The sequence below is a fragment of the Neovison vison genome, chromosome 6 (genome assembly GCF_020171115.1).
Source record: "Neovison vison isolate M4711 chromosome 6, ASM_NN_V1, whole genome shotgun sequence".
NCBI lineage: Eukaryota > Metazoa > Chordata > Mammalia > Carnivora > Mustelidae > Neogale > Neogale vison.
The window spans coordinates 214,273,978-214,300,135 of record NC_058096.1 but is presented as its reverse complement, the minus strand read 5'-3'; the positions used below and the strand labels follow the sequence as shown (position 1 = coordinate 214,300,135).

At 52.2% G+C, this 26,158-nt stretch overlaps 1 protein-coding gene across 4 annotated transcripts; it reads left to right on the top strand.

Annotated features, from left to right (window-relative positions):
• Positions 1–2,277: 2,277 nt before the first annotated feature.
• On the top strand, positions 2,278–24,305 carry TPM4 (tropomyosin 4). 4 transcript variants are annotated; one of them, XM_044254019.1, is made up of 9 exons: positions 2,278–2,446; positions 8,350–8,475; positions 12,873–13,006; positions 15,002–15,119; positions 15,597–15,667; positions 16,617–16,692; positions 18,560–18,622; positions 18,708–18,777; positions 19,814–20,080. In XM_044254019.1, exons 1-9 carry the CDS (start codon positions 2,333–2,335, stop codon positions 19,894–19,896), a joined length of 855 nt encoding a protein of 284 aa, XP_044109954.1. In that variant the 5' UTR covers positions 2,278–2,332; the 3' UTR covers positions 19,897–20,080. The 4 variants fall into 4 exon arrangements, with proteins under 4 accessions (XP_044109954.1, XP_044109952.1, XP_044109956.1 ...); XM_044254017.1 differs by lacking the exon at positions 19,814–20,080 and adding an exon at positions 22,857–24,305 and having other exon boundaries at positions 2,284–2,446; XM_044254021.1 differs by lacking the exons at positions 2,278–2,446; positions 8,350–8,475 and adding an exon at positions 8,830–9,008.
• The last annotated feature ends 1,853 nt before the right edge of the window (positions 24,306–26,158 follow it).

Sequence of the window (26,158 nt, the reverse complement as noted above, 5' to 3'; positions counted from 1 at the left end):
GACCTCTGATGACTCCGTCTGAGACAGTCAGAGGATGGGAGAAGAAGGGCAGAAAGACATGGCAGGGTGTCTTAGGACGTCTCTCTAGCTCTGTCTAGGGGCAGCTGGGTCAGGTTCCAGTTCTGCCATTCACAAGCTGGGTGACCCGGGTGAGTGACTCTGGGCCTCAGCTTCCTCCTCTATAAATGGGAATAAACCCGTTCTTCTAGGTCTTAAGGTTCAGGGAGGCTGAAATGAGATGCTCTGAGTGGAGTGCTCAGGATGGCACCGGGCACAGCACTTCATTATCTGTCCCCAGTCTTTCAGTCATCACTGACATTCTTCAAGATGCAAGCATGATGGTCTGCTTGTATCCTAGGAGGAAACCAGATCTACACAGCCAAGATGTGGGGAGGGGTGGGATAAGGGAGAGAGATGGAGACAGAGTTGGGGAGAGATCTGGGCCAAGTCCCCCGGATTCCTGAATGTGGGGAGAAGCCAATGTTGTTGGAGAATGAGAAAAGTTCCAGAATGTTCTCTTTGCTACTGTTTGGGCCCCCATACTGATGGGGGAGGGACAGGAATTCTCAATGTGACAAAGAAAAGGAAGCTGGTTTGCAGGGGCAGAAGGAAGCAGGGACTCTTTATCTGGGCCAGACACCCGTGCTCCCCAGTGGTGCTGGCCACCGACCCGTCCCTCTTTATCCCAATCCTTCTGTGGTCTTGGGCAGGAAACATGGAAGCCTTACTCCTACTTCATCCCACATAGAAGCTTTGATGTTGGGGCTAAGGGTCCAGCTGTCTAGGAGTCCAGGAGGGCTTTCTGGAGGAGGAGCCTTCTGATCTGAACTTTAAAAGATGACTAGTTTCCTAGCTGGAGAAGAGCGAGGGGCGTGGGGGGGTGGTGTGTGTGAATGTGTGCGAGAGAGCATGTGAATGTATAGGGGCAATTGTTCACTTTAATTAACAAGGGTTCTCTGATCTTCTGGAGGCCACAGACATGACTGATGCACAGGCCTGCCCCAAAGCAGCTCATAGTTCTAACCCAATAACCAAATAATGGTAATGGTAGGACATGCCATGTTCTGAGCATGGGCCCCGGGGGCTCAGCACGGGAAAGCTCTCTGTGTTCTTCACATGAAAGAATGAGCGACTACACCTTTCTGAAGGCAGATTGCTGGAGGACAGAGGGGCAGCGTAACGGGGCAACTGGGGGTACCCTACCTGCAAAGGCCTGGAGGTGGGGAAAGCACAGCCCGGCCTGGGAAACACCGCTGGGGAGAGTTGAGGAGGGAGCAACGGACAGGAGTCTGAGTGACAAGCTGAGCTAAGGCTACCTCCTGTTCCAGTGGTGTTGGGGAGCCACAGACAGGCACTGAGCGGGGAAGGGAGGGCGTGCCGTCTCAGGATGGCATCAGGGCCTGGTCTGGGCCTGCCTTGGGCTCCAAGGATTTCCAAGAGGTGATCCAGGTCAATCTCATCCTGGTGGTGCCTGCCTGCAGGGGCAGGGAAGAGGACAGAGAGACAGACAGGAGGAGACAGACAGACAGAAGGACAGGGGGAACCTGAAAGGATAGACAGAGAGAGAGACAGACAGACAAAGAGATACAGAGAGAGTCCAAGAGAACAAGACCAAAAGAGATGGGGAGACAGGGAAATTAACACATGGAAAGGTGGAGAGACACAGAGACAGGTACAGAGAGATGGAGAGAGACAGAGACAGAAACAGAGAGGGACAGAGGGACACTCATCAGAAAAGAGATGGAGGGAGAAGATGATGAGTCAGAGACTCAACAAAAAGAAGGGGGGGTAACCCAGGAAGCCCCTGGGACAGAGCGGAAAATGGAGCCAAGACCAGAGGGGAGGAGAAGGGAGGACGGGTGCCTCCTCACCCCACCTCGCCCATACGCTACACCCACACCCAAGCCCTCTTCTGTGCTCCCCAGCACAGATGGGGAAATTGAGGCCGGCTGAAAGGCCACCAGGATCCTCCTCCTGAGCCAGCGCTGTGTCCACATGCCCACCAGGGACCTGTGTCACCAGGTTAAAAATGGAAACAGGTTGGGCTTTTTCTTTTTCTTTTCTTTTTTTTTTTTTTTCCTTTGAGAAAATCCTAGGCCCAAATAAGGCGAAGGCTGCGGGCGGCTGGTGAGCTGGCCAAGTCCTCCTGAGCAAGCGAGTGGCGGCTGGCCCGGCGGCCTGGGCTTGGGCCTCCTCCAGGTCTCGCCTGGCAGCGGGGCGGTGCGCCCGGGAGCCTATAAGGGCCTCGCCCCCACCTGGCTGCTCACTCGGCCCGGCCCGTTGAGCAGTCCCCTCCGCAGAACCCTCTGTGCCCGCGCCCCACCGCCCAGCCATGGAGGCCATCAAGAAGAAGATGCAGATGCTGAAGCTGGACAAGGAGAACGCCATCGACCGGGCAGAGCAGGCCGAGTCCGACAAGAAAGCCGCCGAGGAGAAGTGCAAGCAGGTGAGGGGCCGCCCGCCAGGCCAGGTCTGGCTGCCTAGTGCCCTCTCCAGGCTACCCCTGCCCCAGACGCCAGGCTCTGGGATCCAAGGTGGGAGTTCCAGAAACCTTGGTGCCTGGAGTCAGGGCAGGGACCAGGTGACACTCTGGCTGAGAGTGAGGGGACCATTGTCTTTCCAGGGTCCCTGAGCTGGGAGAGAGAGGCAACCATCACCCCACAGTGCCAGGATGAGCAAAGTGAGAGAGAGCGAGAGAGTAAGCGAGCACGTTTGGGCAAAGGAGAGGTGTTTGTGAGCGTCTGGATGTGTGTGCAAGCTGGAATGTGTCTAGGGGTGTTGGGATGAGCGGATGAGCGTGGGGCGTGTGTACTAGATGGGGCGTTTGGTTGATGCCGTGTCTGAGAGTGTATTTGTGTGCTTGGGCATTCTGTGTGTGCATAGGTGGTGCGCATGTGTGTGCGTGTTTGGGCTGGACAGAGCACAGAAGGGTAAAGGTGTCTGTGACAATGAGCGTGTGCAGACCGAGGCACGAGTGCGTGCTTGTTGGAAAGTGGGGATGCGGAGTCTGGATGTGTTCGGGCCTTTGCGAGGGTGTCGGGGCTGGTATCACTGTGGGCCTGGGTGCAGCGAGGAGAGGCTGGTGGGGTGTGTGTGTGTGTGTGTGTGTGCTGATGCCAAAGCTGACATGGCAGCAATGGAATGTGTGTGTCAGGGTGAGCGTGTGTGTGTCGAAGTGAGTGTACTTGTATTGGCATGTGTGTGCTTGTCGGGTGATTGTTCCTGCAGAGTGTGTGTGTGTGTGTGTGTGTGTACCTTAGTGTCCAGGTGAGTGTGGCAGTGCCCAGGGACCTGTGCACACATGTACGCATGTGCACGCGTGTGTAGTGGTGAGGGTGGCAGGGCCGAGCTGTGTGTGAGTGTGGGTCCCCTGTCCCCCTGTCACGACAGACCCAGGTGGGACTGTGCCGGAAGGGTGGCTGAGTGTGGGGCCAGCTGTGTCCGGCTGCTGGGACAACTGGGTGAGAGTCAGGACTGGGGCAGTTGGAGATTTGGGGGTGAACCTGAGGATCTCAATGCATCCCTGCATGTCTCTGGTGCCCCTGCCATCCCTGCCAGGAGCCCAGAGGCGCTAGTGGCAGGTGGAGGCTTTGGACCTAGAGCTCTGGGGACAAGTTTGAAGAAGGCTCCGGAAACTGGGTACACCAGAGGCTAATGCAACTGGTGGGCAGAGGCCTGGGCTGGGCAGTCCCGAGGCCATGGTCTGGAGCAGAGCAGACGTCAGCTGTCTGGGTGGCTAGATCAGTCAGCGGGAGGAAGGAAGGGGGTTCTGCTCTCTCTGTAGCACCCTGCCCCCCACAGGACTCATTGGCACCCCTAGGGTTAACCACCCAACCCTCAGGAACGTCAGGGTCTCGGATAAACCGTGGGAACCGCCCAGGACAACGACACTCTGTGCCTTAGCCCAGCCCAGCCCATATGCCAGGCCAGCTTGGATGGTAAAAAATCAGGCTCTAAGCTCAGACCGGCTGTGTTCACAGCTGGGGCACTGAGCCCCATGGAGCAAAGGTCTTCACAGGTCTGGGCCTCAGTGGCCCCATGTTTGAGATAGGAAAGTGACAGCAGGGCTTCCCTCATGGCCATGGAAGGATTAGAGGTGACTGCAGGTGGAGCCCTTGTCCTGGGCCTGGCGCAGGCAGAGTCAGCACTCAATAAAAGCAGGATTATTTCCTCCCCGCCCTCCGCCCTACTTCCCCAGTGGGCCTCACCATCCCCCAGCATCCCGGGGCTTCCCTGAGAGCCCGTGTGACACATTCTCGGAGGCCAGCCCCACCCCAGCACTCCCTGCCACACTCCCTTCCTCCTTCCTCCCTGGCAGACGCAGACACCCATCTTGTGCCGCCCAAGCTGTCCACTTCCATCCACTCTTCAACCCTTGCCATGAGAGGCTCAGCTAGGGATTCAGAGAAAAGCAAGTTTATGGCTCTAATTTTCACTAAGTTGTGAGTGACTGATACAGTCTCCCAAGGCAGACACACATTCAAAAGGGAAGGCTTCTCAAAGCCTTCAGCTCCCCCTAGTAAGGCCAAAAAGGCAGGGACAGGTTTTCTGGCCTCCAGCTGGGTTTTCATTCTGTTCTTGTTTTTCCATGAAGCCACCCCCTGGGGTGGACTTTTGCTTGAATCCAGGTGAATCTTCTAACTTTGACTCAGGACACATTGCTTCTTCTCTCTGAACCCTCAGTCTCCTTATCTGTGACATGGGGGCATGGGCTACCTTCTGAGGGCCAGGCATGGAACCCAAGATTCCAGAGGCCCAAAGCAGAGGCCACATTCCAAAGGGGCCAATGGCCTGTCCCGCCTAGGAACGGAGGCAGGATGCCATGAGGGACTTGACTTACCTGGAGTGCCTCACACTTCAGGAGGCCAGAGTGTGGGTCCTGGAGCCAGCCTGCCCCTTGGGGACCCCACAGCAAAGTCTCCATTCTAGGCCCTGTTTGTCCAGTGTGGAAACAGGACCAGGAGGCCCAGCCCTCCCACTTCCTGCCCGCGCCCCTCCCAGGGCAGTGACATCCGCCACAACTGGCCTTTGACCCCATATCCTGCCTCAGCCCTGTCCTCAGGCCCCATTTACCGGGACTAAGGTGTGCAGTCCATGACCTTCCCAGCCATTTTACAGGCAGGAAAACTGAGGCCCAGAGAAGGAAGTGACTTGTCAGAGACCAGAGCCAGGTCCAGAGCCGGGGCAAGGAACCCGATGTGTGTCAATCTTATCGATTTTTCGTACCTGGCTTCACCACTGAAGGCTGTGGGGTGTGTCACTAATTCATTGTGCAAACTTCCCCTGGACTTCTTTGGTGAGGACTGAGCCTAGCCCCATACTGGGTGATGCTGGAGCTTGGCTCAGGGTGACCTCAGCCTGGCCCAACTCTGGAGGAGTCCAGGCTGGGAGAGAGAGAGCCAAACATGGAGGGACGCTCCCTGCCTCAGCAGGCAGGGCTGGGTCAAAGGGAGGGACAGGGATTGGGGTGGGGGGGCAGGGCGGAGGTCCAAGGCCATGGTGAGGCTCTGCCCAGGGCAGCAGGGCGGGCTTCCCCAGGGGGAGTGGGCATTGTTGCTGGGTGTGGAAGGTCAGTGGGAAGTCAGTGAGCAGCGGGCATATGTAACCTAGAAGTCAGGCGAACCAGCTTTGGAATCAGTCTGATGAGGATTCAAATCCCCTGTCTGTATGGCCAGGGGCAAGTCCCTTTCTCATGTTAGGACTCAGTTTACCATTCTGTGACATGCAGCTTCAGTGAGACAGTATGTGTCATGTGCCTGGCACTTTCTAAATGCTTCATGGCCCCCGAACCACGTGATCCCAGTCCCCACCCCTTGTTGTCCAAACCTTGCCGGAAAATGTCATGAAAAACCCACCCATCTTTACACCTGGATGAGTCCAAAGCCGCAGAACTTGCTCTCACTCTGTCATGTTAAGACAGCACTGTACTGGGCACATAGTTGGCACCTAGTAATTGCTGTACCCCACAGATCCTTCCAGAAGGATGTCAGGTGAACACTGAGTCACGCTGACCTGCCTTTAAGGAAACTGGCTCATTTTCTTGGTTAAGGCAGAAGTTTCACAGCAGCTGCTGGAGAACTCAGAAATCACCACGACAAGGTTCCCATTTTGCAGATGAGAAGACTGAGGCCAGAAAAGGGGTCATACAGCTGGGATTTGGAGCCAGGCATCTCACTTATTGCCTAGTAAGGTCAAGATCAGCCCTTGGGGAGCCTAACATAGGCTTGAGCTGTTGTCACCCACCTCCTCCTCTGAACACCCACTCCCCTCCCCATCCCCTAGCTTAGCATCCACTTCAGTGGCCTTGAAGACAGGACAGGAGGCCTTTTAAGAATTTGCATGGGGAGACACCTGGGTGGTGCACTTGGTTAAGTGTCAGACTCTTGGTTTTGGCTCAGGTTGTGTTCTTAGGGTTCTGTGATCGAGCCCCATGTTGGGCTCTGCACTCAAGGTGGAATCTGCTTAGAACTCTCTCTCCTTCCCCCTGTGCCCCACCCACATATGCGCTCGCTCTCTCTCTCTCTCAAATAAATAAATCTTAAAAAAAAAAAAAAGATTTTGCACAGGGACAAATACACACACACACACACACACACACACAGCGTCTGGCACATTTTCACTTCATCTGAGGCTGTGTGTAACCCAGATCAGAATCAGAACTTGACCTAGAAGCCACATCAGCTTCTTTAACATACCTTCTTCGGGAAGTTAGAGAAAAGAGGGAAGTCAGAGGGGATGAAGGAAACCACGACTGGCACAAGGGTGTGTTCAGAAGTGGGTTCCAATCCTGTGGAGGGGTGGGGGGGGTAGATCTTGGAGAAAGTCAGTCGACCTCTCTGGGCTTCCTGCTGGGAAAGGGAAGCAGGAGGATGAAGCAGGGCTCCAGGGAGGGCTGCTTGCTCACGCTGGGAGCATGGACTGAACCAGGGGGTCAAACTACCAGAGACACAAGTCAGATAAAAACATGAGCTGGGGGGCGCCTGGGTGGCTCAGTGGGTTAAAGCCTCTGCCTTCGGCTCAAGTCATGATCCCAGGGTCCTGGGATCGAGCCCCGCATCAGGCTTTCTGCTCAGCGGGGAGCCTGCTTCCTCCTCTCTCTGACTGCCTCTCTGCCTACTTCTAATCTCTGTCTGTCAAATAAATAAATAAAATTTTAAAAACAAAAAAAAAACAAACATGAGCTGGACTGACCCAGCTTGGACCAGAATTCAGGCCAGGGGAGGGAGCCTGGAGGTGACAGAGAAGGCTTCCTGAACTGACTCTTGACCAGTGCAGAGGAGGGCGATGGAGAGGTGAGGGGGTCTGTGGTTTGTTTCCTGTAGATCTGAGCTCTTCAAGCTAGGAAGGCCAAGAGAGGGGCAAGACTCCCAGGATAAACATAACTGAAAACCTAGAGAATGTGGGGGACATTTTTATTAAAATGAACATAAGCCAGATGTGCGGTAATTTTAAAGATTTAACCTTAGCCTTCAAAGAAAGTGGTCTTTGAGGGTTAGCTCTCTTCTAGCCAGGCCCCCCAAGTACAGGAGAGGGACAGGCCTGAGCCCTTCAACCTATCAGAGTTTTTGTTTTGTTTTATTTTGTTTGAGACCAAGCATGGGACAGGGGTGGGGGCCAGGGGCAGAGGTATAGGGAGAGAGAGAGGGAGAGAATCTTAAGTAGGCTCCACCCAGCGCCAGCCGGACTAGGGGCTCCATCTCACTACCCTGAGATCATGACCTGAGCCAAAATGAAGAATGTGAGGCTTAACCTACTGAGGGCCCCCTACCCCCACCCCCACCGGGTGCCCCAAACTTTCAGAGTATTTTGTGGGAAAATCAGAGAACCGCTCTCTTGGGCAATGGGGAGCTATGGCAGTTCAAGGCAGGAGCAGGGCAAGCATACATTTAGAAAGTTTCTCTGGCTGCCAGTGTAGGAGGCAGGACTAGAGAGGGACAGGCTGGGGTTTGGGGGAAGGTCTGGGCCCAGAGTATAAGACTCCTATTTCTGCTTAGCTCAGGATCCCCAGGAGCCCGCACCCCTGAAACTGGGATGCAAAACTGAAATGTGTTTCTGGGAAGCGTGTAGGGACTCGTTTCCCAAAAGCCGCAATCGATTCTGGAAGAGTATCGGGGACACCCCCCCCCACCACCACAAAGATAACCATACACAGCTGATCCCAAAAGATGGGAAGAAGGTGAAAATCATATTAACAGGTGGCATTTGAGGGGTGCACAGTATGGTTATCCCTGTTTTGCAGATGAGGCAGCTGAGGCCCAGAGAGACAGAGGACTCTTGTGAATGTAGGAGACGTCCCAGCGCCACGGGTACGTGGGCCCCAGGCTGACACGTCCCCCCATCTGTCCCCAGGTGGAAGAGGAGCTGACGCACCTCCAGAAGAAGCTGAAGGGCACGGAGGATGAGCTGGACAAATACTCCGAGGACCTGAAAGACGCCCAGGAGAAGCTGGAGCTCACGGAAAAGAAAGCCTCCGACGTACGTGCGCAGTAATGGGGGCGCCCGCGGCTGGGCCAGGCGAGAGCCCCGGGGCCGGGCGGGCGGGCAGCGCCGGAGGAAGAGGAGGAGGAAGAGGAGAAGGCGGTGCCTCCCGGCGCTTTCTCCAAATAAGTCCCGAAAAGGGGCACTTTCCAGCAGCTGTGGCCAGCGGTGCCGACGTCAGGCCCTCCCCCAGCGGTGCTGACGTCGGCGGCCGGGCCGGGTGACCTCATCGCCCCGACGGCGGCCCGGCCGGGGGCGGGGAGAGGCGGGGGCGGCCCCGGCGCAGGCAAAGGCTCGGGGGCCGGGGCGCGGCTGGTGCAGCTTTCGCCGGAGCCGAGCCGAGCCGAGCGCCCGCCGCTGCCCGCCGCCCGCTGCGTGCGCCTCCGCGGCCCCGCGCCATGGCCGGCCTCAACTCCCTGGAGGCGGTGAAACGCAAGATCCAGGCCTTGCAGCAGCAGGCGGACGAGGCGGAGGACCGCGCGCAGGGCCTGCAGCGGGAGCTGGACGGCGAGCGCGAGAGGCGCGAGAAAGTGAGAGCCCGCGCCCGGGTCCCGGGTCCCGCGCCCCGGCATCCCCGGGCCCAGCGCGCGCTCCTTTCTCCCCTTCTCCCCGCGCCGCCCGCTTCCCGCGCTCTCCGCCCGCTCTGGGCGGCCGCTACCGGGTTTCCCCGGGCTCCCCATTAGCCCGCCTTCGTGCGCTTTGGCCTGGCGGCTCCCCGATCGCGGACCCGCAGCCCCCTCCCGCGGGCGGGCTGAGACCCCCTTTCTCCGCGGTCATCCTCTTTCCCCAGCCTGGGACGGGGGAGGGGGCGCCGCATCCGGATCGGGCGTGGCCGGCCCAGCGGGTAATGGGGGGATGGGGCCGAGGAGGACGCAGGATCCTGGAGTGGGGAGGGGGTTGTGTGGGGCGCCGCACTGCCATCTGACTCCGGGCTGGCGCCGGGGTCCTGGGCGGGAGGGGTGGGGGGCGATTGGACCTTGGAGCGGGAAGTGAGAGTGGAAACATTGAGCTTCCATTGTCTGGGGTTGGACTAGCCGACGCGGACTCGGGGAGGGGGGGCGTCGCACTTTCTCCCCTCTTACGCGGCTTCCCGGCTCCAGCTGAACTTTCCCAGCTGTTCCCAGGGGCGCGGCGGCGACGTGTCTGCTCCTGGCGGGGGGCGGAAGTTCAGCCCGAAGCGGCCGGCCTTTCCCTCCCCAGCTGGTCCCCGCGGGAACGACCGCCGAGCGACGGCCGCGGGACCCCGCCTTTCTCCAAAAGAACTTAGGAATGTTAGCTCGGGGTCCTCGACCCAACATCGTCTGGTGTGCCTCAGCTCCATGCTGCGCGGCCTGAGACAGATAATGGGGCCGATGGAGGAGGGCTCTCTTCGCCCTCCCTCCGTCCTCGGACTGCCCCTTGGGGCAGGACACAGGGTGGCAACTCCTGGGGCTGGGGAGAGATCCGCATTCTAACGCCGTCTCCTACCACTTGGTACTTAACCCCTAGCGCCGTGTCTCCCCATTTGTAAAGCAGCCGTGACAATAGTGCCGACCCCCAATGATAGCTGGGAGGACCTGGGGAGTAATGGCGCATAGTAGGTGCTCAATTCATGGCTGTTTTCCCTCCCCTCCCAGTCACCTCAGAAGAGGTCACAGTCTAACGGGTGTGAGGGGTACAAATAAGGCTGGATAGCATTGCAGAGGGGTCCAGTGTTCTGTTGTGGGAGCAGGAGAGGGGAGCAGCCCCCCTTCCCTCTTGGGGTAGGCTTCAAAAGGGAAGTTGAGCATTTATTATAGAATAAGGATTTGCTGGGAGAAGGGCCCTGGGTGTGCAAGAAAGTTGGGGGAGACCGTGAAACCCCAGGGCCCCGGAAAGCTGGAGTGTTGAGGCTGCGGGTGGGGATCCCAGAAGTGGAAAAGATGCCCTGGGTGTTGACTAGTCTGGAGAAGAGCCCCAGCACCGCCCCAGTCTTGGCCTGAGTGGAAGCATTTGGTCTGTCAGGGCCGCTCTGGCGTGAGGAGGCCCCAGAAACCTGTGCAAGCCTCAAACAGTAGCTGGTTTGGCCTCTTTCACACAAGGAACCGGCAGAGCCCTCCCTCTGATCTCATCCCAAGTCATCTCGCTGGAGGACAATTACTTCTCCTTAAAAATGACCCTCAGCCTCAAGCCAAGACTTAGGAGTAGGACAGTCCAGTGGGGAGGAAGGATGTTTTTGGAAAGTTGTGGACTTCTTAAAAAGTTTGCTTTTCAAAGCATGCTCCTCATGCTTCCCTCAGAATGGGGAAGTCTGAAGAAAGTATTCAGGCAAAGGAACTGAGCCCAGAGAGGGAGGGAAAAAAAGCCCTTTCTCAGTCTCTTGTGGAGAAAGCCAAGAGCCGGCGTGTGGCAGACTTCTGGGTCTGCCTCCCGACAGCTGGTTTCGTTTAGATTTTTGTGTGATTAACCGACATCTTCCTGTTCCTTTGCCACATGTATCTAGCAAGCCTCTTTTACCTTATAAGGGAAATCCTTTGTAGAGTGTAGAAGCTTTGATTGCAGGAAGGGGTGGAGCCCAAAATGACTAGCAGTGACTAGCAGTTTTTCAAAAATACATATATATGTATGCACGGATATAGTCATGTGTATCCGCGTTCTTTCAATTCCAGACAGTTGAGAATGTGCCAGAGCGTGGTTATCAGGATTCAGAATTCCCCACAGAAGGATAGACCCACTTTCATTTTTTAAAGACAACTCCTGAATAAAGCACCTTTTTGTATGATCTTAAAAATCAATACCTTGACTGCTAATGGGGATGGGGTTTCTTGGGGGCGGTGGGATGAAGGAAATGTTCCAGAATTAGGTAGTGGTGTTGGTTAGGCAGTTTTGCTAAATGTACTATTGGGGGAGAGGGGAAATCAATTCCTGCCCCTGTTGCTGAAGGAGTTAAAATTTGTGTTATTAAAAAGAATAAAAGGCACCCACTCGTTGGCAGGAGTGGGTGAATTTCTTAAAGTAGTTCATCGGTGGTTTTAATGTAGTCTCCAGATTGGTCTTTCAGAGGAAGTGGCGATCAGAAACACCTGTGGGAGTTTTCCCTCCATCTGCTGCTTAAGACCCTGGAGTTGAGCACAGTTTCCTGAGTCACTGAGTTTTTCAGCATCTCTGGTCTCATTCTTTTACTCCTTTTTTTTTTTTTTTTTTTTTTTTTTTTTGTTGTTGTTGTTGTTGTTTGGTTTGGTTTGGTTGGTTGGTTGGTTTTTCTGTATAAATTCAGGGGGCGGGGGAGGGAGTGGTTTCCTACTAATTTTTATGGCCTCCCCCAACTCAGAGATTGTCTTGATAGGAAGAAGCCAGTGTAGCTTTACACATCTTCCCTCGGTTGAGTCAAATTTCACCAACTCCTCAGTATTTCTTGCTGAGGGTGGCTGACCTCAGAGCCCCCACAGGACTCTGCAGGATAGACTCAGCCGGGGAAGAGCTGCGGGCTGGGGTTCCTGAAGCTGTTTTCTCACCAGTTCTGTGACACTGAATGGAACGACTGCCCCTAGCTGGACCTCTCCGCTTCCCATTGTAAAATACCAGAGGATTAAATGAGGTGAAATCATGGGACTTCCCACCTGGCAGGTGCAATGCCACCCCCTCAGTTACTGTCTCCCCCGTGCTGGGGCTGGGTTGGGGGCACTCAGAGCAGTGAAGCAGCCTGCCCAATGCGACCCGGCTACAAATTGGCAAAACAGGGTTTCCGACCAAGCGCTTTTTGAGCCCAGAGATCCTGCTTTTCTGTCCGCCACCTTATTACCTTCCTTGTAGGTGCAGATACCTTAAAAAGCCAGTATCACCATTCAGACATCGCTTCCCTTCCATAACCAAGTTTTCTTTTCTCTCCTTACTTAAATCTTTTTGTCCCATCCTCTCTGGGCCAGGCTTAGTTCAGGGTGGTGTGTTCTGAGGGTGCTGTCCCCCTTGCCCATACGTTGTGTGGCCAACATTTAACTGAGGGTTCCATACTCTTAAATTTATCTTACTGTTGAGGTGACTGGGAACAGACCTTTTTTTTTTTTTTAAGAGCTTTTTATATGCCATGGTAAGTCAGGGCACTTGGTGGCCCAGTTCTCTAGGAATCCCAGAGAGGCCAGCACTGTCTTCTCCCAGGTGCTCTGCCATGTTGACTTGACTGCCTGTCCTCTACTGGGATACACACCTCTGTCGTTGAATGGTGGAAGTTCCCAGACATTTTCGGAGGAAGATCATATGGAAAATTCATGTTCTCCAGATGAGAGCATGAATTCCTTTCTGCCTGCATTCTTGGGTGGACTTTCTCGGGCAGAGGGAGATGGGGGAAGCATGTTAATAGAGGGAAGGATGCCATGCGACTTCGGGATGCTGGGGTAGCCTTTCACTTCTTAAACTGTCTGCGCCTCTGACCTCCCCAGGCCGAAGGGGATGTGGCAGCTCTCAATCGACGCATCCAGCTTGTTGAGGAGGAGCTGGACAGGGCCCAGGAGCGACTGGCTACGGCCCTGCAGAAGCTGGAGGAGGCCGAAAAGGCCGCGGATGAGAGCGAGAGGTAAGGATGCTTCAGGCTTGGAGGCATCGGCCTGTGCTTCTCAGAAGTGGGCATGGTGCCGCGTGGCTGACCTCCCGGAGCCGGGATGGACTGTAGGAGAACTCCCAACAGGCAGGGAAAATTGACAAATGGGTCCATGTAAGCCTGCAAGGACAATTGTCCCTGGCCACCCATTTGCAGACGACTGCTTCGCGGATTCTCTGAGAGCTGCTGTGCGTCTCGCTGGTGTTCTCAGAGTATCAAGTTCCCGGGGGGAAGGGAGAGGGGGTCGGGAGATGGAAACTTGGAATGGGGCATCTGCACGGATGATCGATTGTGAAGGCAGCTGGACAGTGACAACTGTATATCAGGGACACTCACAGAACAGCACCATTAGTCGATGGGGAACTGACAGCCCTCCTCGCCTCAGGGGCATGCACTCTGCCTTCTGGCCTCCGGCGGGATGCTCCGTCCTCGGGCGCAGGATAATTCATGCCTTGGCACAGGCTCTGGAGGACTGAGGGCAGATTGTGTCATTCACAGAAGCAGCCGTCTCTGTGTGGTGGTGGTAAATGGGCTCCTTGTGTGGGGACGGTGTGAGCCCGGCCAGTGGTCATTGTGTATCTAGCCGGCGATCACACCAGGACTCTCGTTTCGCCCATCCACTACCCGGTTCCTGGTATAAGCTCCTCTGAAGGATTAATTTCTGATTATGCTCTGGTGAGATGAAAAACCAACCCGGAATCTTGGAGGCTGACTTTGCCAGTTGCCCATGCGGGACATTTCTTCCTGTGCAGCGTGGAACAGCCTGTACCGGGGAGGGCATCAGCCCAGCAGATGCTTCCTGGTCATCACAAGTTGCTCTTGGCTGTGCCTGGGGCCTGGATTAGTTGCTGCCCGTATTCATGGGCAGACCAGGCTGGCCAGACGTCTCACCTGTAGGACCTCACCAAACCCAGAAAGCCTGGGAAGGCCCCTCACGTCTCTGTATCGTACCACCAGAGCCCTTTGGTGATGCCCTTGTTAGGAGACAGCTAGTTTTGGTAGAAAGAATTCTCTGCTTGAGAAGTGGAGGTCTGGATTCGAGTCCTTCCACGGCCCCTCACTTCGGGTTGGGCAAGTCACCTGGGTCTTTCCAGTTGTTGCAAAGGTTTCCCAAGCTTGCTCCTGTACCGAGGTTAAGGCTTTGTACAGGTGTGAAGGTGTCTTGAATATAAGCGAGGGATGCTAGTGACATTATTTATTAAGCAATAAGACGTATATGGTCCTCCAGTCTGGGCAAGCATGACACATCAGTACGTTATCCTGGGTTGGCCTCTTGGGAGGTATCTGGTCTTACTCGTGCATTCCAAGCAGTGCAGGCCAAAGCCAGCTGCCCTGTAGATATCCAGCCGTCCCCCAGACACTGTCCTCTCCAGACTTGACCTTTCCACTTCGGTTCAGCTCCTCCTTACCCCTCACCTTGTGGGTACCTGCCTCTTACCTGGTCTCCCCACAGCAGTCCCTTCATCTTTCTGGTTTCCATTCCCTCCTGCTTCTGAAATCCTCCTGTGGTTCCCTGTGTTCCCTTCTGGAAAGCCTGCCGTGACACGTACACACCTCCTCCCCCAGCGCAGTAGAATCCATCATTCCCACAGCCAGGCTGGCCCACGCAGTAGCTGTCACGGTACAAGTACTTCTCAGTACTAGTTAGCCAGAGGCCGTGTAGGACGGGAGCACGGACCCTGGAGCCAGATCACCAGGGTCTGAATCCCAGCTCTGCCACGTATGAGCTTCGCAACCCTGAGCAAGTTACTTGGCCTCTCTGTGCTTCCGTTTCTTCCTCTGTCAAGTGGGGACGGTGTGCCTCATAGGGCAGCTGTGAAGTTGAAGGGAAAGGGGAAGTGAAAAGAGCCGCTCTACGGCTTCCTCTGTGGAGCATGGCTCTTGGAGAGGAGTTTGGATGAGCCGCCGCGTGGAGGTGTGTGACGAGCGGTAACCCGTGTGCGGAGGTAATGACGAGGTTGCTCTTTGCAGGGGAATGAAGGTGATAGAAAACCGGGCCATGAAAGACGAGGAGAAGATGGAGATACAGGAGATGCAGCTCAAAGAGGCCAAGCACATCGCTGAGGAGGCCGACCGCAAATACGAGGAGGTGAGTGGGGCTGGCAGAGGGCAGCCGCAGGAAGTGGGGAGGAAATGGATCTGTGATAGGGAGAGCCTAGGGCCGCCTAAAGGAAGCTTTTGGTTAGTTCAGCTGTCCTTCTGCATCCACATCTGTTCTTCCAGACACAGCTGCTTGGTCAGGAAGCCGTATCTTCCACAACGCCAGCAAGGCCTGGGGAATTCTGCGACACTTGTCTAACTTAGTGGAGAGACCAACTGATCGGATCACTTTTTGTCCCACAGCTGGGTGTTTTGGCCAAAATTGGGAATCATGGGTCTTCAGACCATGAAAGCTCAGTGGCTTTTCTGCTGGCCTCCGTGGTCGGCTTCCCCTCCCGCCTGCCTCCTTCCTGGGGCCCAGGTGCTCGCAGGTGATCTGGGCGCGGCCTTGCTGTCTTTAAGGGTCAGGGGGCGGCATCCTCCTACATGCGGTTGTTGGGTCTCAGTGGATCCTTTCCGTCTGCAGGTGGCTCGTAAATTGGTCATCCTGGAGGGCGAGCTGGAGCGGGCGGAGGAGCGTGCCGAGGTGTCTGAACTGTGAGTGCCAGAGCAGGACGGAGAGGGGACCTGGCTTGGCTCTGGGTGCCGAGCGGGAGGGAGCTGTCATGTCGGGAATTGACCCTGACTCTTCAAGGCCTCTGCTCAAGTGAATGGGCACCTGGGACTCCCAGCTGAGCCCTCCCCCTTTGCCGCCCTGGCTGACAAGAGAGTGTCCTTTTGTTCTCACTGCCCTGGGAAGCACTGCCTACGTGCTCACCCTTCCCACAGAGGTATTGGGAAATAGCAGGGAGACAGGCCCTAGCAGAGAAGCCCGGAAGTCCCATTCTCCCAGAGAGGGTATCTCTCAGGAGGCTGTGCCTTCTTAAAGGAACACTTCCCTGCAGAAAGCGGGCTTCCCTGTCAGCGTTTCTGCCTTGTCTTGATGTCATCCTTTGCCTGGGACGCCTTCCTGGGTGGGCGTGGCAGGCGGGAAGTGAAAAGCCAGCCCACAGTCCCGCAAGCTCCGAACACACAAAAAGCCTTTCCCCCTCAGCCTTGGATGAGGGATCCAGCTCTGTGGAGCATCCCAAGATGCCGAGAGAGGATCCAGTTTCGCAGATCCATTCAGAGCTTGCGTCCTGGAGCGTCGGCTGCAAACCAATTGCTGTCTCCCGGCCTCCTGCGTTCCATTTCTTCCTTACACCTTCCGCAGGTGGCCTCCTCAGTCACAGATTTCTCAAGTCCCCGTTGCCTCACCCTTGGCGAGAGCCCAGGAGCACTTTACACAAATCTTCCAAACACTCCTCGGCCTACAGCCTTCTTTGCCAGGCACCGTGGGGTCTGGATAAGGGCACAGCACTACAGCTCAGCAAGAAGCCATTAACATTTTTTCCCACATTCCTTCCGGGGGCCCTAGGCAGCGTGGATTCCTCTGCTTGAAAGCTTTCAGGGGAATTGCCTGCTCTAAGCGGGGGACAGGACATAAATTTCTTTTGTCTCTGCGCAGGAAATGTGGTGACCTAGAAGAAGAGCTCAAGAATGTCACCAACAATCTGAAGTCACTCGAGGCCGCATCTGAAAAGGTTGGTGGTCGGTTTGGTGCTGGCGATTTGCTGGGCTTTCTTTCCTTCCCCTCACGGTGCACGGGAGTTCGAGCCCGGGCATCAGGGAGCTGACTTATGTTTGCTAACGGTGGCTTTGGTGCCCAGCAGCAGGGTTTTCCACCCCCAACACAAAGACGTCCAGTGGCTACAGTTCCTTCTTCTGTGCGGTCTTTGCACCGTCTTTTTTTTTTTTAAGATTTTATTTATTTATTTGACAGGCAGAGATCACAAGTAGGCAGAGAGGCAGGCAGGGTTGGGTGGGGGAAGCAGGCTCCCTGCTGAGCAGAGAGCCGGATGCGGGGCCTGATCCAAGGACCCCGGGATCATGACCTGAGCCGAAGGCAGAGGCTTTGACCCGCTGAGCCATCCAGGTACCCCATGCACCGTCTTTTATCTCCACCGTCAAGGAGGGTGGAAAGGGAATGTGAGATTCATACCCGGTCAGCCTCCTCTTAGGGAGATCTGAGCCTAACCGTGTACAGAGCCTCACTCTCAGATGAATCCCTCGAATCCTCCAGAAATACACTCTAAAAGGCCGGGCAGCAGATAGGAGACGCAGATTTGGGCTTTTTAGATTGAAATAGTACCCAAAGCAGTCATTACCAGAGAGAAGCACGTGAGGAGCAATGTACGCCTTCTTCTGTGGCCTGCCCTGTGAATTTGCTGTCCTCGCTTCCTCCCTCTCCCCACCTCCTGCTGCGGTCCAGGTGCATTGAACACCCAGGTTAGGGGTTTCCTGACTTGTAGCCTCACTACTTCTCTTCCTATCATGATGGCTGATCACATTTGTCCTAATTAATTAAGGACATGCCTTCCTTGCTAGATGGCAAGTTTAGGGACGGGGACTTTATCTTGTCTTGTTTAGAGCTGTGTCGTTAGTATTCACAGGGATACGAGGATATTTGATGAACAGACGTGGCTCTCACGTGCATGCCTCATTAGCTCACGTGGGCATGCCAAGTGCGGTCCTAGGCCGTGGGGGTAGACCTTACAGTGATAATATGGCTTCTGCTCTGCAAGGCTCAGAGTGTAGTTGAGTAGAAGACGCTGACCCAGTAATAACGTGCTTGGAGACTTCAACAGAGGGCCCTTGGAAAGCTGGGGAGTGTGTCACAAGGAGGTGACATTTACAAGGGCTGTAAAGCAGGAAGAAGGCCTGGAGCTCAGATTCCAGAGTCCAGTTCCAGTCGGTCACGGTGTGGTCACTTCACAGCCATGGGACCCCCGACCAACGACTTAACCTGTCTGTGACTCTCCTCCTCATCTGTAAAATGGGATTGAGGATATCTAGCCAGCTAGCGAGCAGCTGTAAAGTCTCTGTATATATATATGTATATACTATATATATACACTAATCTGAGTTGAACCCCGCAAGACAAAAATCATTTCTGACAGGTAGTCAGTGGGGGACAGAACATCCCGTGCTTGGCAGGGGGCCTAAGGCTGGGAGACTAGAGAGTGCCTGGAACGTGTTTGGGAAAGGTGGTGGAGAGCGGGGTCGGAAACATCAGGCTGGCTGCGGAGGACCCCACATGGCACGTGTTTCCATTCAGCTCTCTGCTCCGTCCTCATCACAGTGTCATCTCAAGTTATGCAGCCCAGACCTTCAGCTCGGTGCCACCCCAGAGGCCTCCTGTGCAGACCCTCTGGAGTGTTGGGCCCATTGCTTCTACCTGGAAAGGTGCCGCCTTCACTTTGCTTCTTGGCCACGTTCATAGTGCTTCAAGCACCTGCTTTTCTCTAAGGAACAGAGAAGCTACATTCTTCTGTGTGTATTGTTTTGGTTTTTTTGTCCTCTTTTTTTTTTTTTTTTTTTTTTAAAGTACGGTTTTGGTTTCTCCCACAGTATTCTGAAAAGGAGGATAAATATGAAGAAGAAATCAAACTTTTGTCCGACAAACTGAAAGAGGTGAGTGCGATCGTGCCTTGCTAGTTCCGGGTTCTCTCAAGGCTGGTCTCGAAGCCCTCATAGTGAGGCCTCTCTTTCCTTCTAGGCTGAGACCCGGGCTGAATTTGCAGAAAGAACGGTTGCAAAACTAGAAAAGACAATTGATGACCTGGAAGGTATGAAACTGCCATCTGCTTACGCTTGCTCTGCCTCCCGCTTTGTGACAGTCCACAGTCCGCTGCCGGGGGGAGGAGTCTGTGGAGGGCTGAGCTGGGCTTTGTTCACCCTAGGAAAGTGCAGTACAGAGTGAGGGCACATCTGGAGGTCTGGGGCACTGGAACAGGACAGTGCAAGTCTGAGGCAGACCGCGGTGGCCGTTTTTCAGGAAGTAAAAGCTCTCGGCTTAATTGGCTCCACGTATGAATACAGAGACCCAAATATGGCTGATTTTGTTTGAAAAAGCCTTTAGAATTTCCTTCAATGTGCTCATTCCTGAGAGATGCCTTGCATTTTTAAAATGCCTTCCATTTTTACAGAAGCTCTCTCCCAGAGAGCTCAGAGCTTATCACAGTAGGAGAAAACTGAATACAGAGAATGTAGAGACTGAATAAAGACTCCTGTCTGCAAGTCTGGTGCCCACATAGCCCAGAATCTCTTGAAGAGTTCCAACTGTAAAAAGAAAAAAGAAAAAAAAAAGGAATTCTGTCCCGTGTTCTTTATAAAATAAGCAGGAAATTCTAGTATCTTTGGATTCAAACAAAAAATCTCCTAAAACCGTCTGTCTCACTCAGAAAGGGTGCCAGCCTTATTCCTCAGACCATGTGTCCCAGTGTTTGGTTTGGGAGGCGAGGTTTCCATATAAGGGATAATACCCCATTCCAAAGTATAACCTTTGGACTGGGTAACATCACTGCAAGTCACTGCAACCCCAGAGGGTTGGGGGTAGAAGCTGTGTCCATTTCTAGTCCCCCTTCTTTTAAAGGTTTCTTATGGCTGATTCCCCGCAGAGCCTCAGACCACTTAGAAACCACTCTGTCGCATCTTTTCCTTCCTCATCTGTTTTACGTAAGACACAACTTTCTTCTGGTTCATACTTTGTTTTCTCACTTTTTTTTTTCTCCCTCTCATTGTTCATCTGTGGCACTCCATTCCGACCCTCTCTGTTCCCTGTACCTCTTCTGAACTCTCTCCCTGGGGACCTCCGCCCTCTAGATGAGCTATATGCTCAGAAGCTCAAGTACAAAGCTATCAGCGAGGAACTGGACCATGCTCTCAACGACATGACGTCTCTCTGAGAGGGAGCTGGGGTGCCATCCTATGTCTTAGCAATACCGAAGTTGGCCTTCTCACTGTGGTGCCTACACTTCCCGTGGGCTTCTAGAAGCTCGTTTCCTGCCTCCTGGTTTGGTCTTTCAAGCCTTCCTCTGCTGTGTCTGTGACTGTGTGACTGAAATAAAGACAGGCGCTCCTTGTGCCCAGGCCCTCATTTTCATTTCCTTCACTTGCCGCTTTTGAGCCGTAGCTGTGATGCCCTTGACGGTGGCTACAACAGAAAGTGGGTGGTTCAGATGGGGAGCTCATTTCAAAAGGAAAATAATGCCCACGTGATGCTTTGTGCCTATATGAAAACAAAAGCCAATTTGGCATGAGCTCTCAAAAATGTGCTAGCTAACTATATCTGCACGCCAATAGCAGTTTTTCCTTAAATAGAAATTGTTTTTGAATGGGGACTCATCCAGCCTCTTAAGGAACTTGATAGAGTCAGCAGAACTTGCAAAAACTGGCAGGCTTCTGTCTAAAAAGAGGCTCGTCTTGAATGGAGTTTGACTTACGGTTTCAAAAAAGCGGCAGTGGCATTCTGGTCTCCTTTTTCTTCCTTTTCGCATTTGTTTTCTGTGTTACCCTCTGAGAGTGGTGTCCGGGGTTCCCAGTGTCTTCACTGTTCGTGGAACATATATCCAGCCCTGGGTCTTGGGAGGAAGTTCACCAGTGAGCCTCACCTCTAGCCTCTGCCCTTAGAAAACAACTACACAAGGGATGAAAATGCATCCCATTAGCAGGGAAAGGGGGTGGAAGATACTGGAAAGTCAGACAGAGATGATTCATTCCCGAGTTCCAAAGTTGCCTGAGATGGTAACAGCTATCTCCTCATACTTAAATTTAACTCGAATCAAGAACCTTGCTTTGGTTGGTGAGCACTCTTAAAGTTAGCCTGTGGGTATTAAGAGATAATGTATATACTGACCGAAAGCTCGTAGATTTTTCCACAAGAAGCCAAATTTTAAATATTTTATCTACTTTCCTCTGCACCCACTACCGCCACCACCACCACCATAAATTATCCCAGAAGCACTGCCATTTTGATGTCCACGCATGTCTTCTAGACTGCCCCCTGTGAACCTGAGAGCAGGATGGAGATCTCCAATTAGAGCAACAATTTTTGGTCACTGTAGCTTTATTTTTCCTCATCCTGTAATTTTATTCAGGTGGGAACCTCTGTCCCAGTTCTCTATATTCATGCCTCCCAAATCCATCTCCCTCCAACTATTCACAGCCTTCCAACCTCAGCCTCTCCCTGGTTTCCTAACTCCCATCCACCGTGATCTCTTGCATAAACCACTCCCCCCACACACGCCATACTCAGGACTGTGGAAACATTGGTCTATGAAGGGGTGGGTTTTTTTTTGTTTGCTCACTATATTTGTTCCTGGGATTTTTCCAGATGTAGGTGGCCTCCACCCTTTGAAATAACTGCAGCCCTACTTATCCAGTCATTCCACTTAACTAAGCCCCTAAGTGGAACTTCATTTACAGAGATTTGGGCTAACGTGACCTCCAACCACCTGTTGATGGTCTAGGGGCCTGTCACACTTCTCGAGGACAATTGGTACCTTAAGGGAAAGGCGTTTTTTTTGTTTTATTTTGTTTTCTCTTAGATCTAATACAAAGTAGATGCCAGGGAATCCAAGTGGCAAGGTGACATGTGGTCAGGATTTGTAGTGGGAAGACCTGGGTTTGAATCTCAGCCCTGTGGGACCTTGTACAAGCAGCTTAGCTTTTCTGCAAAACAGAAGTGGTGGCTCCGTCCGTGAGGCATAGGGGAGACCACGGAGTGGATACTGTCCATCCACATTAGTCAGGCCCACATTGCTTGCTGTTTTCTCTCACAGAATCCGCCCGATTATAGCGAGACCTGGTATTTTTCAGTGCCTCGTGAGATGAAAGGTTGAGCCGTTCTAGTTGAAAGACTGCCATCTTGGCAGTCATTTTAATTTTTTCTTTCTGAAAATTTCCAAGCTGATCCTATCACAGTTTATGAGGCATTTTGCTTTCCTCCAGTGTTTTAATGGTTTTTGGCCTTGCCTCTTATCGGCCATCACTCACGGCAAACCAGTTCTGTCTTGATCACTGTTGTGCCTAGCCCTAAATGGCATCTCACTTTTTCGGTTTTTGAAAATTTATTTTATCAGCCTGGTCACTTAATAACTCACCTGTAGTCTGACTTAGATTTTCAGTCACGCTGCATTTATCTGAGGTTTGACTCCATGGCTATGGACGCACAGACACAATAAGACAATTATGCCTGGAATTTCAATGGCCGTTCCCAAAACCTCCAAAGAAAAAATGGATTTCGGGATTATAATTTCCTACCGTAGGCTAATTAACTGACCCTAGGTGGGGGATGTACTGTTTCCCGTATCTACGACTATGTTTTTGTGCGTAGCACTTCCTGAGTTCTGAAGCACCTCTCATTTGTTCCTTATGGTAATCCGCATGCCCCATATTGCTGTTCTTATCCTTGACAGATGGGGAAACCAAGACTTAGCAAGGTTAAATGGCATATTTCAGTGGTACTACTGGGGTCTAAGTCCAGGTGTTCCAACTCTAGATTGCCAGATTTAACAAATGAAAACATAGGACACCCAGTTAAATTTGAATTTCAGATAGGCAATGAGTAATTTTTTGGCATAAGTGTATCTCATGCAACATTTGGGATATACTTGTCCTAAAAAAGTATTTGTTGCTTACTTGAAATTCAAATTTAATTGAAGACTCTGTAGTTTTATCTTGCAACTCTGACTCCCATATTTGATACTTGATCTCTGTTATTCCATGGTATTCTGCAATAATTAAAATGTTAAGTACTTTCTCTGTTATGACTTCACTCTGACAGTTTGTGGAGTTTAGAAACCTTTTCCTCCTTAACAAAGATGCTTATTAATTTCTTTTTTCCCCTACTCTTAATCCTTACCAGAAAAACTTGCCCAGGCCAAAGAAGAGAATGTGGGCTTACATCAGACACTGGATCAGACACTAAACGAACTTAACTGTATATAACCAAAACAGAAGAGTCTTGTTCCAACAGAAACTCCAGAGCTCCGTGTCTTTCTCTTCTCTTGTAAGAAGTTTCTTTTGCCATTGAAATCTTCGCTTTGCTGAAAATGTCAAGCAAATTATGAATATATGACCAAATATTTTGTATCAGAGAAGCTTTGTGCACCAGTTAAATCTAATTCCTTCCTTTTTTCAAAAGGCACCAGCTTTTTCAGCTCTATTTTTATCCTTAAGTTGCATTTATTCATAAGGTAGGCAGGGTATTTTATATTGAGCATACTCTCTTCAGACTGAGGGCATTTGGTTCCTGGGAAAATAGACAACCCTATACTTTTCAAAAACAACTCCAGCATCTAGTCATGGGTCAGCTTAGAAGGCTGAAGAATGTATAACTTTCTGGGCCACTGTTGGTCACATGACAGGTAACCAGGGACCATCACATTAAAATATGGGTAGGGATTTTCCATCCAGAGGGGGGGGGGGAAGGCCAGGGGGAGGGGGCTGGCTTTGTGGAAGTCTTAAACCATAGACAGATTAACCTAATCATCTTGGCTCTTTCCCACACTCTACCATGCAGAACAAACATCTTCTGAGCAGTCAGCATGAGAATGCTCAGGACATAATCATATTACCCCAATATTTTCTGGATAGATCCTTGATGTTAGGCTCTTCTTCATGTTCCTTTCATTCTAAAGTTGTTCTCTGAGGAACAGATAGCTTATTCCAGTAATAACCTGTGCTTGTCTGCTGTGATCTGAGACCATCTCCTCAGCAGGAATGAATGTGGTAGAATTCAGTCTTATTCAGAGAAGTCCTATCAAGAAGACCACTAGCCATCAATAACTGAGCAGTTGTTAACAAATACTGGACAGAAGGGGCCTCTCTGACAGCAAAGTAGAGATAAAGTAATCGGCCTAGCTTCATCTCCTCTATACTTCAGGGAATGGCAAACTGAAGATTTACTTATGTAGGACTTTAATTCCTTCTTCAGGACCAAGTTAATAAAAGACCAAGAAACTCCTGATTAAACTGGATATGGAGTATTTTGTAGGCAGAACTGCACATTTTGGCTTTGTTAGATTTCTGCTTTCTTGGTTAACATCTCAGAGCTGAAACATTCCACATTCCCCGGCAGTGTGGGGGCCAACTCAAGTTTACAATTCTGATAAAATCACCCTGCTTCTAGCTTATCCAAGTCCTCTACCCCTCACTCCTATTTATTAAGCATCACACTACCCAGAAGGTACACTAGCAAATTGTGCAATTGAATAAAACCCACACTTTCCATTTAGATTCTTGCAACTGTATCATATGTAATAGTATCACTTTTTCTACATTTTGGTCAAATAAATTTTTACATAAACTATAATTTGTGTGAACTTCAGAATCTGTTTGGGGGGACACTGAAGGTACTCTTGTTCAATGAATGCTGATTGGATGGCAGGGAAAGATAACTGCCAAGATCATTAACAAATGTTACTTGCTTTATACCATGACTTCATATGAGGATTATGATCTCTGTATTCAGGTGAGCGCACTTTGCCTCAGTAATTCAAAAACTCCTGTCCTTTGTTTTACCCAGTCCTGCCTGACCCAGGCTGTGAAGCGTAACTAGGATTTTAATAGATGAGAGGGAAAATGGTCGCTGCTGCTTGAGTTAGGAAAGCCCAAGGCCTGGATATGTAAAGGAAGGAAGCAGGAAAGTTGAAAGGTAAGCTGGGTCCATAGCAATGAGAGCCTGAACTTAATTTGGTCAGGAGTGGAGAGCCACTTAAGACTAATCAAAGAAACACATTAGGAAGATCCACTTAGTCATTTTCAGGAGGGACTAGAGTGGGAGTAGACTAGAGGCAGTAAGGCCAGTTAAGAGGATGTTTCCATTAATCCCAGGTAGTGCTTACCATGGAATGAAAAGAAGTGATCTGGAGGAAGTAATCTTAAAACAGCTGACCAGCTGGCAGGTATCTTAAAGAAGAAAGCGTCAAAGATGACTGCAGTTTCACTACCTGAATTGCTCTGATACCTGCCTCAAGATCTGACCTTGGGGAAGTGGGGTAGGGAATCAAAAAGAGAAATGAAAGTTTAAAACATTAATGTCGTATGCAAACAATTTTTGTCACCAAGTACAATTAAAAACATTTTCTTCATATTAATTCAACAATTAGCTGATGCTGTGAGCTTGTTTAGATGGTAGATGCAGGGACTACCAATAACTGCAATTCCTTCTCTTAAGGGCCCTCCCTAAACTGAAGCTCGTTCTGGCCCACCACCTTGGGCTGTAATCCAATCTCAGGATACTGTTACAGTCAATCCCATGGCTCCGCACCTAACAAGTGTTCGATGTTGGGTAAACTGATCTCAGATCTCCGGGAGTTCCCAGTCCCATGATGTGCAACTCAGCGTAAGCTTAGGGCCAGATTGGGAAGGCCTGATCCTGACAGACCCTGGATGGGTAGTGGGTGTTTTAGAATGAGCACACTGCAGGGTAAAATCTAGATTAGAGAACAGAGCAGTCAGGAAGACCAGTGAAGAGGACAAGGTTCAACCACCAAGACATGCGGGGATGAAAAAGCAATGTCAAGGATGGCTTCGGTTTCACTCATAAGATAAACTCGGGCCAGGCTAGTTTGAGTAGAAGTTGCCGCGTTCAGTTGCGGACAGGTCGAAGTACATCTGCCAGATGCAGAAATGGGCTGAATACAAGGGTGGCCGGGCTATGGGTTTCCTTAAGGAATCACCTGTGCGCGGATACACTAGCAGCCACAGGAGTGAATTAGCAGCCACAGGAGTGAATTAGCTCCCCCAGAGTGCGAGCAGACCTGGGACCACGGGGAACTCCTAAAGGACACGCGGAGACCCCGAAAGTCTGCAATGCAATCTGAGAAGCAGGCCCTGGAGGCGTAGGCAACAGAAGAAACAGTAGAATGTGGAGTGTCCCAGAAAGGGGGCCAGTGGCACCGAAGACGACGCGGGCGCGTCTCCGCCTTAAGCTCTCCCCACCGGAGCCAGATGCGCGCAGTGGTCTGCGGAGAGATGGCGGAGGGGTGGCTAGGGCTACCAGCCTAGACGCTTCTCCGACGCCCTGCCGGCGGCGTGGCCCACCTCGGACCCGCAGGAAACGCTGGTGATCTCCGGCCTCCGAAGCCTGCGCGTCCGACCTCGGACCCAACTTTCCATCCTGGAGTCTGGGAAAATCACTGAAGCTCTGGCCTCGGGTTGCTC

Bases quoted from the DNA above. Each gene is read 5' to 3' on its own strand.
- TPM4 (XM_044254017.1), top strand. From the start codon at position 2,333: ATGGAGGCCATCAAGAAGAAGATGCAGATGCTGAAGCTGGACAAGGAG. The intron at 15,120-15,596 runs GTGAGTGGGGCT...TTCCGTCTGCAG, and splicing joins CCGACCGCAAATACGAGGAG to GTGGCTCGTAAATTGGTCAT. The intron at 18,778-22,856 runs GTATGAAACTGC...AATCCTTACCAG, and splicing joins GACAATTGATGACCTGGAAG to AAAAACTTGCCCAGGCCAAA.